Source organism: Nuphar pumila, chromosome 14 (assembly GCF_984573655.1).
Source record: "Nuphar pumila chromosome 14, dmNupPumi1.hap1.1, whole genome shotgun sequence".
NCBI classification, from domain to species: Eukaryota; Viridiplantae; Streptophyta; class Magnoliopsida; order Nymphaeales; family Nymphaeaceae; genus Nuphar; species Nuphar pumila.
The window spans coordinates 22,087,777-22,103,397 of NC_143262.1; the positions used below are offsets into that span (position 1 = coordinate 22,087,777).

The 15,621-nt window shown below is 38.1% G+C and overlaps 1 protein-coding gene across 1 annotated transcript in view; it reads left to right on the forward strand.

Moving 5' to 3' along the window:
- The window catches only part of LOC149816608 (uncharacterized), a 115,349-nt gene extending 109,500 nt beyond the window's left edge, over window positions 1–5,849 (forward strand). The window contains exon 7 of the mRNA XM_089986643.1: window positions 5,189–5,849. Coding sequence (XP_089842769.1) covers window positions 5,189–5,296 — 108 coding nt within the window. The 3' untranslated portion in view covers window positions 5,297–5,849. The remainder of the gene's footprint in view (window positions 1–5,188) is intronic.
- The last annotated feature ends 9,772 nt before the right edge of the window (window positions 5,850–15,621 follow it).

Genomic DNA, 15,621 nt, shown 5'->3' on the forward strand with positions numbered 1-15,621 from the left:
TTCATACTTTTAGACAGATATGATCGTAGTTTTAGACAAGTACGTCATATTGGTGTTATGATGTTTGGATGATGAGGTTGTGGCAACCTCGAAGCGTGCATATAGCAAAATGCTGAGATCACATAAATGGTGACACTTCGCCTTCACAGGCAAGATGCTCAAGTGGGTCTAGCAGACCAGAGCATGTAGAATGGGGCGGCGGTTAAGAAACCCCCATCGTGCCCATTCGACCTTCATGATTCATCAAGGAAAAAGGATGGATGGTATAAAAACTCTGATGGATAGGTTGTTAACAACCGCCCCACATGCAAAATACCTGGCTTCCCCAGTCATCGGAGTTAGGGGAATTGAGATTACCATAAATTATCCTAGGTGGTAATTGTCAGGTACTTCTGCAAAAGTTGGATGCATCCATGGGCCATGAATGCCTTTGGAGATTTACTCTCTTGGTCACTGACCGTCTCTTTAGGAGTGGACTCAGTCAGTCATCCGGGTTAATGAAAAACACTTGACATAAACTCTCGGATCGGTATCAGTTGTTTCTACATTTCGCGTCTGTGCGTACCCACAGGCTAGTTAATATCAGAACTTAAAGAATATCATGTTCATAATAGTTGTAGAGTCACGAGATTCATACTGCTTACAATGTTGCTTATGTCTTATGATGAATATCTCTTTCGGTACAGTAGTTCTTTGCATATGTGGCATATGCTAGAATGGATTTACTTTCTCATATTTCAATTTTCTATTTTAATTACTACTGTCAATTAAATGGATTGTTTATCCTATGATGCCCTATTTTAGTTGTTCTACATAGTTTATTTATGCACCTACTAGTTTGTTATGAAACTGACCCATTTCATGGTTAGGTGACGAGTAGGACTTTACAGGTTGCCGATGGTGCAATGCAACATGGCTCGAGATTTTCCTTCTTTCTTCTGGCGTCTTGGTTCTGAGTTTTGAGTTTTCTTTAGATTATTGAATTGTGGAAACAAATGCTTATTTTGTAATAAACTGCAAATTCTATTAATAAAATATGGTTTTATTTTGCACTTACTCTGAGTAACTGTTTTATGGATGATGAGGCTTTTATAACTAATGTGCCCAGAATTTGTTAACTTGTGCTCCTTGCTAAATTGATTTCACTGTCGATTTTAAAAGTAAAAACTCTTATCTTTGAAAGGTTTTTTCATCAATGTTTTCGAAAATCACAAGTTAAAATTTTAGGGCGTTACATTTATATTTCTTGAAGCATATAATTTGTCAATTTTCTTATCATAGCATCTATACCCTTTTTGGTTATTACCTATGTCACATGGGTGCGGGTGCAGGTGCAACACTTTCGAAAAACTTGGGTGCGGGGGTGCGGCAAATATATTATTCTTATGATTATATTGTATTATTGTTTCTTGTTAAGTGGCACAAAACACTTGACTAATTATACACACAAACACGCTCGCACACACACATGCATATATTTACCTTATGCGACTCCCTTGTTTCAGCTTTGTTAAGCTACTCTCTAGAATAATAGAAAAGAATATGAGATTTCGTGTGTGGTTCAGCCTTCACAGGAAACAAGAAAAGAGACAGAGAGGGAGATGCAAAATGGCTGGGGCGGCACACAATCACTCGACCTCCAAGCCCTAAGCCTTATAAAAATGAGCAAATATACAATGAGACGTTGTTACAGAAGTATTACATGAATGTCATTAATGAAACAACATTATGCATGTGTTTTATTTAACGTGCGTATGGATCTGGATCCAGATCCATACGCATACTATATTTTAACACCCTCCCGCAAGTTGTACGTGGTTTTGGAACATGTACAACTTGCTCTTCAATAGCCAAAATTGACGTCCTGTTAACCTTTGGTAAACAAGTCTGCCACTTGATCTTCTGTTCGAACATGACGTAGTTCTATCTCTTTCATCTCAACTTTCTACCATATAAAATGTTGATCAATCTCAATGTGCTTCGTTCTGCTATACTGGATAGGATTACATGCAATGTTTATTGTGTTTTGATTGTCACATAGAAGAAATGATCAAATAATTGTCTCCCCAAGATCACTCAATAAGTATCTAATCCATGTAGCTTCTGTCGTGCCTGCAGCCATCGACCTGTATTCAGCCTCTGTACTCGATCGTGCCACTGCCTTTTGTTTTCTGCTGGTCCAGGACACTAAATTGTGTCCAATATATATACAATATCGAGACACAGATTGTCTCTCATCTGGATCCCCTGCTCAATCTGCGTCTGTATAAGTGATGAGTTCATGCCCTCTATGCAAGTTATCGTTCTTGCGATAAACAAGTTTGTCTCCTATAGTTCCTTTTAAATAGCGTAGAATGCGCTTCACAGCTTCCATATGACCTTCCGTTGGAGCATGAATAAACTGGGATACCTGATTGATAACATAAACTATATCAGGTCTGGTAAAGGTCAAGTACTGTAATATCCCCATGAGGCTTCTATACGTTGTAGGGTTGACACAAAGATGGCCATCTTTAGAGCTCAGCCTTTGATGTAATACACTAGGAGTGCTGATTGGTTTGCAATTCGTCATCCCGACTCTTTCCGGAAGATCAAGAGTGTATTTTTGTTGCATGAGTGTCAATGTGTCTTGTTGTCTGTCAACTTCCACACCAAGGAAGTACCTCAACTCCCCTAAATCTTTCATCTTGAAAGTTTTCATTAAAAATTGTTTCACGTCTTACACATGATTATCTGAACTCCCAGTGATCACAATGTCATCAACATATACAAGAAGAAGTATAACAATGTTTGTCTTTTGGTAAATAAAGAGCGAGTGATCCAGAAAGCATCTTCTAAAACCATAGCTTTGAATTTGCATAGAGAAACATTCAAACCAAGAACGGGACGCCTGTTTCAACCCATACAGAGATTTTCTTAGTTTGCACACCCAAGCAGTAGGATCCTTCTCGGCATAACCAGGAGGTTGCTCCATATACACTTCCTCCTTTAAAGTTCCATGCAAGAATGCATTTTTAACATCCATCTGGCTAAACCTCCATCCTCGGTCGACTGCTAGGGATATGATGACACGAATTGTACCCATTTTGACTACCGGACTAAAAGTTTCATCGTAGTCTTCACCATATTGTTGTGTGAATCCCCGAGCAACAAGTCGCGCCTTGTATCTGTCAATACTTCCTTCGGGCTTATACTTTGTTTTATAAAACCCATTTTGAGCCAACTACATTCTTTCCTTCTGGCTGAGGTACTATTTCCCAAGTCTGACACTCATAAAGTGCTTTCATTTCTTATTATTTCTTCTATGTGACAATCAAAGCGCAATAAACATTGCATATAATCCTATACAGTATAGCAGAACGAAACACATTGAGATTGATCAACATTTTATACGGCAGAAAGTCGAGATAAAGGAGATAGAACTACGTCATGTTCGAACAGAAGATCAAGTGGTAGACTTATTTACCAAGGAGTTAACAGGACACCAATTTTGGCTATTGAAGAGCAAGTTGTACATGCTCCAAAACCACATACAACTTGAGGGAGGGTGTTAAAATATAGTATGCGTATGGATCTGGATCCAGATCCATACGCACTTTAAATAAAATACACCAGATCCATACGCACGTTAAATAAAACACATGCACAATGTTGTTTCATTAATGGTATTCCTATAATACTTCTGTAACATCGTCTCATTGTATATTTGCTCATTTTTATAAGGCTTAGGGCTTGGAGGTCGAGTGATTGTGCGCCGCCCCAGCCATTGTGCATCTCCCTCTCTGTCTCGTTTCTTGTTTCCTGCAAAATAAGTCGTGCTGGTATAGGAACTAAACCATTCAGATGTTCATCGAGATCCTAACTCCGTATAAAAGGAAGTATTTGCCTCTTCCAGGTCAAAAAATTAGAATGAGTAAGTTTTTCTGTAACGAGCTGACTCAAGAAATTTGCAGTGAGACTGGATGACGAGGAGTAATCCATATCAATGGGACAACGAATAAGCAAACAAGACGAATGAAAAAAAACAAACAGATTTGAGATCACTTAATCAATCAGTAGAACTTCAATAAAGCATGTACCTGTGCAAACAATATCTTGAAAGGAAATTCCCCTTTTTTTTTCAGATTCAGAATCGAGATTGTAAACTGTTATAGTCTAGCCTATAGGCATTGCACAGAGAACACTAAAACAACAATAAAAAAGGAAAACTTCTAGAATGTGGAAAACAATCAAAGAGAAAAAAAAAAACTACAGTCGATTTGTTTGCAATCAAAGAGGAGACTGCAATCAAAGAGGAATCAAAGAGACTGCAATCAGAGAGGAGAACACTTAGAAGTGATGTCTGCAATCAGAGAGGAGCACACTTAGAAGTGCAGTCGTCGATGTCGAGGAAAGACGTTAATGGTGAAATGGCTGCAGCAGTCGTTAGTGATAAAGAAGAGAGACAGATGATGATGATAATGAGTACTATGAAGAAGGAGAATGAATGAGAATTAGAAAAAGAACAAGTAGCAGAAGTTAAAAAAGGGGAAAGATGAAGAATAAACAAAGAAATGTATCAAAACCTGTTTCTTCAGATCTTGTTGAACACGCCTTCGATAGGGTTCCGCAACCACAACTCTGATACCATATGAGATTTTGTGTGTGGTTCAGCTTTCACAAGAAACAAGAAAAGAGCCAGAGAGGGACATTCACAATGGCTGGGGTGGCACACAATCACTCGACCTCCAAGCCTTATAAAAATGAGCAAATATACAATGAGACGATGTTACAGAAGTATTACAGGAATGCCATTAATGAAACATCATTGTGCATGTGTTTTATTTAACATGCGTATGGATCTGGATCGAGATCCATACGCATACTATATTTTAACAAAGAATTGTATGGAACCCCCTAAGTTCTCATGGTGGTTACAGCCATTTGCACACACAATATCCCTAAAATTTCACCACAACTGAACTTATCTCCCTAAACTTGGGAAAACATAGTTCGTCATTTTAAAATCATGGCCAATGTTGTCATTTTAAAATCATGGGGAATGCAACTTGATGTAAAGTGGTGATGTTGAATCATGTTGAAAGGTTTCTTGATTTCTATTGTTTTAGCAGAATCTGCTAGAACAATTGATAGTGCTATTGTTTTTTCTTGTCAAGTGAGATTTGAGTGCCTATCAAATACTTTACAGGAGTATGTAGTGGAAGATGTAGACAGTGAGCTGACAGGATCTGATTGGTCTCCCCCGGTGCTTCCACCTGATCATGTTCAACAATTGAAATCACTTGGGTTGTTGTAATTCCTAGTCTGATGACTCGAGGGTTCAGTTGTTGAGACTTCAGAAAATCGATGGTGTGCAACATTGCTATGGATCTAGCACTGTAGATTGATAATTTGCATTTCATGGCTTGCACATGATATCCTCTGTAAATGCATCTATAATGCAATTTCTGTTGCATTTGAATCATTTATGGCTGATGAAACAATACTGTAGGCCATGTTATCCTTAAATGTATCAATGTTGGCCATCCTTAAAGTGATGCCCATATCAAGATTTCATTCAATCATGTAAAACGTGTCATGATATCTGGTGGCCACATTTCCTCGGATAGTGTTCGTTTTCTAATACTGTAAGGGCTTGAAAGTGGATTTGCCATCTCTACATCTTTTTCAAAACTCATTTTGTCCTTTATAATGGGACAGAAACATGAATTTGCTAGCAGTTGGCTTAAGTAATTTACTTGCAGGGCTTTGGTTATCCATGCGATTATTATGTGTTCAAAAGAAAAAATATTCAATATTACATTTGGAGCAGAAATAAGTGATTGATCAATTGTTTTGGGATGAAGGCGTAGTTGTTGTTGTTGTTTGTTGTTGTTGGGGTCATCGTGTTCCTGTGGGTTCTTTCTTTTGTATGTGTACTTTTCGAGAATTCAGATCATCAATTGCAGACTTTTTTCATGACATCTGGAACTGTAAAATAGGCTTGTTTAAGATGAAAATTCCTTTGAAGAAACAATGTACCATGGAAGTTATGTAATGCTACAGCTAAAGAGCAATGAACCAACAACTAAAGGTGGTAGTTTGTATATTATGTTGATTGGTTAGTAGATCTTTCCCAGACAAATCAGTCTCTAATGCTGCATTTTATTACTGGATAAGTAGATCTACATGACTACATGTCCTGAAACCAAAGTGCTATCAAAATAAGAGAAAGGAAAGGGAAGTTTTAAAAAACGCACCTAAAGTTTGGGCATTAATAAAAAAGGCACCTAAGTTTTAGAAAAATTTAAAAAAGCACTTAAGATATCATGGTTAGTTAAAAAGACCGGTGCAAATGTGATGTGTAATTGCCATTTTTTTCTCAACATTTGTATTTTCAAAAATGCACCTAAAAAAATGGGGAGTCTTGGAAGGGTTAACTAGTAAACTCTCTTAACTCATCTTGGGACAATGATAACCTAGGTTAAATGGATGAAAGTTTGTTTTTTATTAACCGTGCAAAAATTTAGGTGCCCTTTTAAAAAAAAGTAAAACTTAGGTGTTTTTTTGAAAATTTACCAAAAGAAAATTTGTGTGAGGGTTCGCCCTTGCTAGTAGTAAAAGGGAGCCTGTGGGACTGGAAATGAGTTTTACAAGGACACAGTTGCATTCCTCTTTCTGTATTTGGGGAGTAATATTTCACCTTGTCAGTTACTTAAAAACGAATGCCAACTTGCCAAGTATTCAAACAATATCTTTGCTCGGACTCGTTTAATCGGCTTTTTTGCTAAGCCTTGTTAGATCCTGGTAGATTCCCATAGGCTAAGGTAGCCTTTCAGGTTTGAACGTGGGAATCACAATGCACTTTGACCAATGCAGGTTAGTCATAATTTTTGTGATAAACAGCTGCATAAGACTAACTAAAAAAGTTCTGATAGGATTTGAGAAAGATGAACTAAATATAAAAATAATATCTGGATCAGATTTGGATTTGAATAAGATTCAACTAAAAGAAAGTGGGTGCAAATTGGAGCTCTTTCTGGTTGATGTCTGTTCTAAAACCTAAGTCCATTCAGGTCAGGTTTGTGATAAACTTACTTTTTAATATAAATTCAGCCCATTTAAATCCTTGAAATGAATGTTGTCCAAAGGATGCGTGAATGACGTGGCATCTTAATCAGATGTATTGAAGTCTCAAATCTGGTATCTCCTTTCTTTCTCAAGAAATTAAGAATGAAAATTCTCAAGGTTGCCCACTTAAGTGAGTTTATAGATCAATTTTACTACAAAAATACAAGGCCTAAACTTGGGCCATATGGACATGTAGTACAATACAGATGGAAAATGACCGTACTGTCCTAGTAAAATGGTGCATTTCTCGAAATGTCTACCAATTTGATGCAATTTCTTCCATGTACACAGTTTCGATTCTCAACTTTTTTAAGGCATTTTTTCACTTTTGTAAATATAGCATGACATTCACAAATCATTGGTGCAAATGTCCCCAAAATGTGTAAACCTCTTTTTACTAAAAAAAATGCATAAGGGGCACAGGACGAGAACATTCGCAAATATAAAAATGTGTGAACCTCTTTTACTAAAATTGCATAAGGGGCGCAGGCAAGAGGATGTTCGTAAATGTGTAAGGATATTCACATGTGAAGGTTAGGACATTCGTAAATGTGGGTGTATTTAGATAAAGAAGGTTTACACATTTTGGGTACCTTCACAATTCATGGTTGTGAATGTTCCCAAAATGTGTGAACCTCCTTCTACTAAAATTGCATAAAGAGCACATCAGGAGGACGTTCATAAATGTATAAGGACATTCACATGTGAAGGTTAGGACATTCGCTAATGAGGGAGTATTTAGTTAAAGAAGGTTCACACATTTTGGGGACATTCACAACCATGAGTTGTACTATATTTGTGAATGTTCTCATGTTTGTGACTTTTTGTGTTTTTTTAGTAAAAAAAAGTGTTGGATTTATTAATCCACCATAAAACTAAAAGAGGATCAAATTAAACAAACGTTGAGATCAAAAACAATAATGCGGAAGTGATACCTGAATCTATAGCGCTCTGGTTGATCGTTGATGGTATGATCTTCTAGAACCTGTATATCTGGCCCTTTTCCTTTTCTCTAAACCTGATGAGAGAGGCATTGAATTCTCTGTCTGGCTTATAGGGAGCCTGGAGAGAGGGTCATTATATAAGGTTTGGAGACCATAACCTAATATGTTTAGGAGTTTGTCTCCAACTCAGCCCATTACAGAGTTGTAGACAGGGTAAGTCTCTCCACATAGGGTATCATACCATATGAGATACCACAGGGCCCATCCTAATTGGATAACATAAACTGGGCTCGAACCTAAGACAACCTTATAATGTGTGGTTCAACGTATGTAGGCCCACACGATTTTCTAATAGAAGGTTTGTACATTTCGAGGACATCCACAATGATGATTTGTGAACATCGTGCTATATTTACAGAATGACAAAAATGTTCTAAAAAAGTCGAGAATCAAAATTTTGGACATGGTTGAGATTTTGTCAAATTGGTATGCATTTCTTGAAGCGGACCATTTTGCAAGGACACTACAATCATTTTCAATTTTAAAATTTACTATACACCAAACTTTTTTTTATGTTTTATTGCATTATTTGCAAATCAAACCCTATAGATATGATCTCTACAGTTTATTTAGTGGAGAACTAGAACTATTGGATAAGAATTTTTTTATGTCCAGACATGTCTCTAAAGAAGCTAAAAATCACAATCTATATTGCGCTAAAACTTTATAATAAAGAAAGGATATTTTTGAAGCTATTTAATTCAAAGCATAATTTCTAATAAATAAATGATGATTAACGACATACCTATGGAATTGGACTAAGAAATATGTGTGTGTCGCCATATCAAACATAATCATCATCAAGTCAGAAATCATGGGTGCCAACTATATCTACCTAATCTGACCTTACTAGGAATTGCACATGGATTATTTTTCTTCAACCTAAAAGTTCAATTTCATAAGTGAATATATTTATGCGAGGAATTTCTTGAAAATATGTTTACATGATTTAAAGTCTTTTCTGTTATTAAGCATGTGAATTGCATATATAAGGTCTGATACAACAAAGAAACAATGGTTTATACTAAATATGATGTCACGTCAATGTGACAATTTCTTTACGAAAAATGATTGTATTGTCTTTGCAAAATGGTGAGGTTCGGATGTACATGTACACTATAATCAAAGATCCCTCACACATTCAAAATCTCTTATTTCCAACATTTTTGTCTTTCACACATGCGAACCTGCTGAGGTTCGCACAATGTATAGGTACGCTATAGGAAATTCGCAACCTTTTAATAAAAAGTAGATTCACATGATTATTTTGCTAACATCATGAATTTTGCATAAGCAAATTTGTGAAATTGGCTAACTTTTATCCCAACAAAGGAGATTCACATATTAAATGTGTGCATCTCCTGAGGTTTGCAACCTCTATGTGAATCTTCTCTAATTAAAAGGTTTTATAGCTCGGTAGGTTTGCCCATGCATTTGGGGTAGTCCCAAAATTTACATATACATCATGTGAACCTCCTTTAACTGAAAGCTTGTGAAGCTTCGCAAATATAGTACAATCTTCTCAAATATAGTATGACTTTCATGCAGATATATGCTGACATTCGCAGTCACCTATTGTGAATGTCTTTGATATTCACACTCTGATTTGAGTTATGCAAATATAGTATGATATTTGGAAATATAGTACAACCTTAGAGAAGAAAACCCACAAACCTCCTTTAACTAAATACACCTCATGTATGCCTACAAATGTTTGCTGACATTCACACATTTTTGTTGCGAATATCGTCCATCATTTGTGGATGTCTTCATTACGTTCACAAGATGATTTACAAACATCGTATGTCTATGCGGATCTTCTGACCTCATTTGCAAACTTATCGAACATTCGCACATTGGACATGAGATTCACAAAAATTTTCAAGACTTTAATGCGAATTTTCCTATGTTTTTGCAAATCTTTGTACGAGTATTAAATGAGACACTTCATTTTTTTAAAAATGATGGTTCATATTTAAGGGCTATTTTCGCATAAACTAGGTTTTGTGGTCCCCACCCTATTTTTTCAAAATTGTTTCCCTTGGCAAAAAAAATCAACTACTTTTTGATAAAATTTTCTAGTGCCATTGCTTGCTCTCCAGTGATGGCACTTCATCAATGACTTTTTTAGCATCTAAGACATCATTGACAGGGAGATATTTTGGTAGGCAAATATTTACTTGCATAATCAATTTTTTTTTTTGCATGAGTCGGTTATTTTTTGAAATATTGGCATAAGTCAATTATTTTGTGAAAGAATTGCATGATTCTCAAGTTATCTTTGCATGTTCAATAACCTATTCAATTGCTTTGTTTGTTTAATTTATTTTCATGTGAGTCTTTGTTTTCTTAATTTGGTATGCCTTCATTTTTACATAGTCGTTTATTTGATATGGTTATGAGCTTTATACTATATAAAATTTGTATTTTATACATTGTTTTCCCTTGATCATTAAATTTGTTGAATATAGTTCTTTTAGAGAAGTGACCAATGGATTCTGAAGTCTGTACTTTTTTATAGAACCCTTTATGGGAAAATTTACACTAGTTGTTATCTCATGCCCTTTTCTTGTTTTCCAATTTCATCATTATGACTATTATTATATTACAAAGTGTATCTTTTTTTGTGAAATCTGAATAACTATTATTGCTTCATTGTGAATGGTTCTTGTTTGTTCATTTTTGTATGTTTTCAATATTTTAATGTAAAGAGTTTATGCCTATTTTTATTTCTTTTATTTCAATAATAGTATTTATCTCTTAACAATAAACTCTTGGAGGTTTGTTTTGATATATAACATAGTCACCATCTTATTGGTTATAACTCGTGTTAAGCAGAAATATATAGAATATTGTTAGTTGTTATAGACATGAATTTTATATTGATCACCAGTTTTTCTATTTTGTTTTTGCCAAAAATTCTTTATTTATTATTATAAAATGATGATTGAAGAGACCGTCATAAAGGCAACAACACCTACTGATGAAACATAATAAACATACGAACAAAGAGATTACACACTGGTTCATTGGTCCCACTATGGAGTACAAAATAGGCTTAACAATTGGATAGAAAGAGAATCTATTTTGTGGCAAAAAATATGGGTGCCTGACATATTCCACAAAAATTGCAGCATTAGTAAGCAAAAGCTCAAAAATCTGCACTTAAATAAGAACCAACTAAGACCTTTAGTGGAAGCAAGAACAACTATTGAAGCTGCAGAAAAGGTTGACGAGTTCGTGGCCAAAATCATGTCTTCTATCCTGAAAGCATTTAAGGAGAGAGATTCATGTGTGCAATCAGTAGTGTAGAAGTTAAAAGGGTCATTTATTGAGTCTAAGGTTGTTGGTAATCTTAATGTTCGGCTAGAGAAAGTAGGATACTTGGCCACCTGCAGTGGCAATGTTGAGATGAAGAGGGAGAGTGAGGACACCATGAGAGTGAAAATGGTGAAGGAAGTACCTCAGGAATGGGAGGATGCCAAGGCTGAGGTGGAGTAGATTGTGAAAAAGGTAGAAGATGGAGATGTTGAGGTGGATAATGATGTTGATGGTCCTCAGTTAAAGGAGAATGAGAGTAAGGGTCTTTTTTTTCAGAAGAGGATCATTAGCAAAATGAGGAGGCTAGGGTAGAGAGTACGTAGGAAGATCTTCGACAACTGATGCAGAAAAGGATCCTTAGGAGCTTGAGGATGTGGAAGATCAACCCTTTGATAAGCAAGTAAATGTTTTGAGGAAGTGGTCACAATGGCAAAAAGGTCCAGTGTTTGTAAACATATACTTTATTCATTTTTATTATGTACAATATGCTTGTAAGATGTTTGCAAACAACTAGTTTGAATATAGACATGCATTCATTAAATTATCATATATGTGTATGTGTAAAGTATATTTATAACATAACTATTTTAATTCATGCAATTCAATCTTTAAAATGTTATATATGTGTGTGTGAAACATGTTTGTAAGATAACTATTTTGAATATTGCAATTCATTGATTAATTTGTCATATGTGTGAAACATCTTTTTAAGAAAACTAGTTTGAATAAAAACATGCATTCATTAAATTGTCATATATATGTGTGTGAAGCATATTTGTAAGACAAATAGTTTGAATATTAGAATTAGTTTGTTATATATATATATATATATATATATATATATATATATATATATATATGTGTGTGTGTGTGTGTGTGTGTGTGTGTGTGTTTGTGTGTAAATTAAATTTGATTGTTATATTCAACAATTAAATTATGATATTTTATTAATTTTATAGAAAATTTATTATGATTACAGGATCCACATCTTAAAAAAATAGAGGATCCAAAAGCCTTATGCATCGGTTCTACTGGTTCAAAGCACATAAGTGGTTCTTAACACTATTTGATGAAGAAAATGACTAGTTGGATCAAATGCATTTTTTAAAATTCTTAAAGCTTACATCATAGAAAATCGGTCGTAATCTCATAGATTCTATGGTGGAGTTATAAAAATTGGCAACCAACACATTTAAGTTCTCTGATTTTGAGATGACCATCACTTTAGAAGTAGTATGCATCACTAGACTGGGAAGGTCTCTTTGCACTACAAAGTTGTGTGATGACCAAAGCACATTTAAGTATACGTAAAAGAAGTGGTTGTATTTTTATAAATAATATAATATAAGATTAATCATGAATAAAACTTCATTATGTAGGTAACGTGATATCCTTACGAAGAAGATATAGTGGAGGAGGATGTGGTTGTCCAACCCATGGACCTCGCGAGAAAGGACATTTGGTTGCATATCATGAATGAAATTGAATTTCAAATGGATAACCGAGTAGTCTGTCAATTTAGGTATGCTCAATAACAACCCAGTCAGTCACCCTCTTGTAGTTAGCAAAAGCGTGTCAGACTTTGATCGAATGATTACCCCATGTTGTTCTTCTTCTAACTTGAAAACTGGCTCAATGATGGCGATGACATCAACTTGTATTCTATGGTATGTTGTCGCCAAGAGAACGTAGCTGCTGACGACCAACAATTTCAATGCAAAGAGGGGCATTGAGATTATATATATATATATATATATATATATATATATATATATATATATATATATATATATATATATATATATATATATATATATATACTTTGATTACAAATGAAAGGAACTGAAGCAAAGTAGGGCGAGGAGACAGAAGCTTAGAAGGACAAGTGGAGTAGATGCAGACTTGCTCTTGCAAAGTTTGAAATTTATAGGTTGCAGGATCTGCTTGAAGCAAAGGACGCCATTATACATAATCAACAAGAGCTGTTACAAACTCAAGCATCACTGCTTTCTAGCAAGGATAGGGAGGTTAAAGAGCTAAATGCACGAGAGCAGGATATGCAACATCCATAAAAGTCACAAGCCCTGAATTTCTTGCAATTGTGATCAGATTCACAAATAGTTATTGTAATGAGCAAAAAATTTTTTTGGATCGGGTCGGATCCAGTTTTGGACCCGACCCGGATCCAAAGGGGGGACAGGCGGTCGGGCACCCCGACCGTCTCTCCCGTGCCTCTTAAGGTCGAGGGAAGGGAGGTGAGGGAGGTTCACGAACCCCCCTCCTCACTGTCTCTCTCCCTCACCGCCTCTCGATCTCTCTCGTCTCTGCACCCTCTGGAGGCCTTTGTCGACCCGACGTCAACGCTGCCGCCACCTGCGACCTCCCTCCGACGCCGACGATGCCGCCGCCGGCGACCACCAGGTACGCACCTCCCCCTCTTTCGTTCGCCACTCTCTCTCTCCTCTCGGCTACTCTCCGTTAAGGCAGGGGAGGGGCCGAGCCCCTCCTCCCTGCCTCCTGTTACGGCAGAGGAGGGGTTCGTCCCCCTCCTCTCTACTCCCTCTGTCACGGCAGGGGAGGGGCGGAGCCCTTCCTCCCTGCCTCCTGTTACGGCAGAGGAGGGGTTCGGCCCCCTCCTCTCTGTGCCCTCTGTCAAGGCAGGGGAGGGGCCGAGCCCTTCCTCCCTGCCTCCTGTTACGGCAGAGAAGGGGCTCGGCCCCCTCCTCTCTGTGCCCTCTGTCAAGGCAGGGGAGGGGTTGAGCCCTTCCTCCCTGCCTCCTGTTACGGCAGAGGAGGGGCTCGGCCCCCTCCTCTCTGTCCCCTCTGTCATGGCAGGGGAGGGGCCGAGCCCCTCCTCTCTGCTCCCTTTTAGGCAGGGGAGGAGCTGAGCCCCCTCCCTGCTTCGTGATACGGTAGGGGAGGGGCTGAGCCCCCTCCCTGCTCTTTGTTTTGACGGAGGAGGGGGTTGAGCCTCTCCCTGCTCTTTGTTACGGCAAGGGAGGGGGTGAGCCCTCCCTGTGCCTCTTTTCTCGTTAGGCAGGGGCATCGCCTTTGCCTTCGCTATTTTTCAGCAGGCCGGGGCAAGCCCCCTCACCTCGGTTTTCATTGGCATCGGGCGGGGCTCCGTTCGTTGTTGAAAGGCAACGTGCGGCCTCCTGCTTCCCCCTTAGTGGCTCGCAGGGAAGGGCCTCGCTTCCTTGCTCTCTTGGCTGGCAGGGCGAAGCCTCCCTCGTTGTCTTCTTCGGGCAAGGGTGCGACCCCCTGCCTCCCCGTTGTTCGCTGACAGCATGTCAGCAGGGGCTCGTGGCCCTTCCTCTGCTTCTTGCACTTATAGCAGGTGCATATGTGCACAATGCTCCTGCCTTTGCTTCCCTTACATCAGGACGGTGATAGTGCCCCTGACTTTCTATTTTGATATTAGCTTGCTAAGATCGCTACTTTTGCAGCTCGTATGACGAATCCTGCTCGCGCTCCGCGACCCGAGCCGCCAATCACGTACATCCGCGGACGACAGCAAGCTTGCAACTCTCAAAGGTAGGGGAAGATTGCACAGAAGACTTAGACAATTGAATTGAGTTCAATTAACTAAAAAGGACAATTAAATAAATATATATGCATATATATATATATATATATCATATATATTTATACGAGTACACATTTAACTCAAGGACGCAGTTTCGCGATCCTTGTCCTTTACTTTGCCGTTGCGCATCGCGCACATGTTTTGTGTTGCACTCTTGTTTACATTTCCTTTACTTTGCCGTTGCGCATCGTGCAAAGGTTCTGCGTTGCACTCCTGCTTACAGTCTTTACTTGCCGTCGCGCGTTGTGCGAGGGTTTGCGTTGCACTTCTGCTTACCGCCTTTACTTTGCCGTTGTGCCTAGGCTCTTGCTTTTGCATATGTGTTGGTATTGCCTTGCTTTTGCAGATGACGTGCAGGTTCTTGCACTTTGCGTATGCCTTAAAGGCATCCTCGTGGAGGATGCAAGAGACATCTATCACTCACTCTTGCGACAAGAGTTCAGTTGGGAGCTGGCGATACACCTCCGTTTAAGGAGAGGGATACCTCGCAAGGATCCTGGCTCTTCGTGTGCGCAGTCCTGCAGAGTCGACTTGAGATTTTAGGGAGCTGCGCAAAAGCATCAAAGACTACTCCAAATCGAAGCATTTGGAAGGATGTGA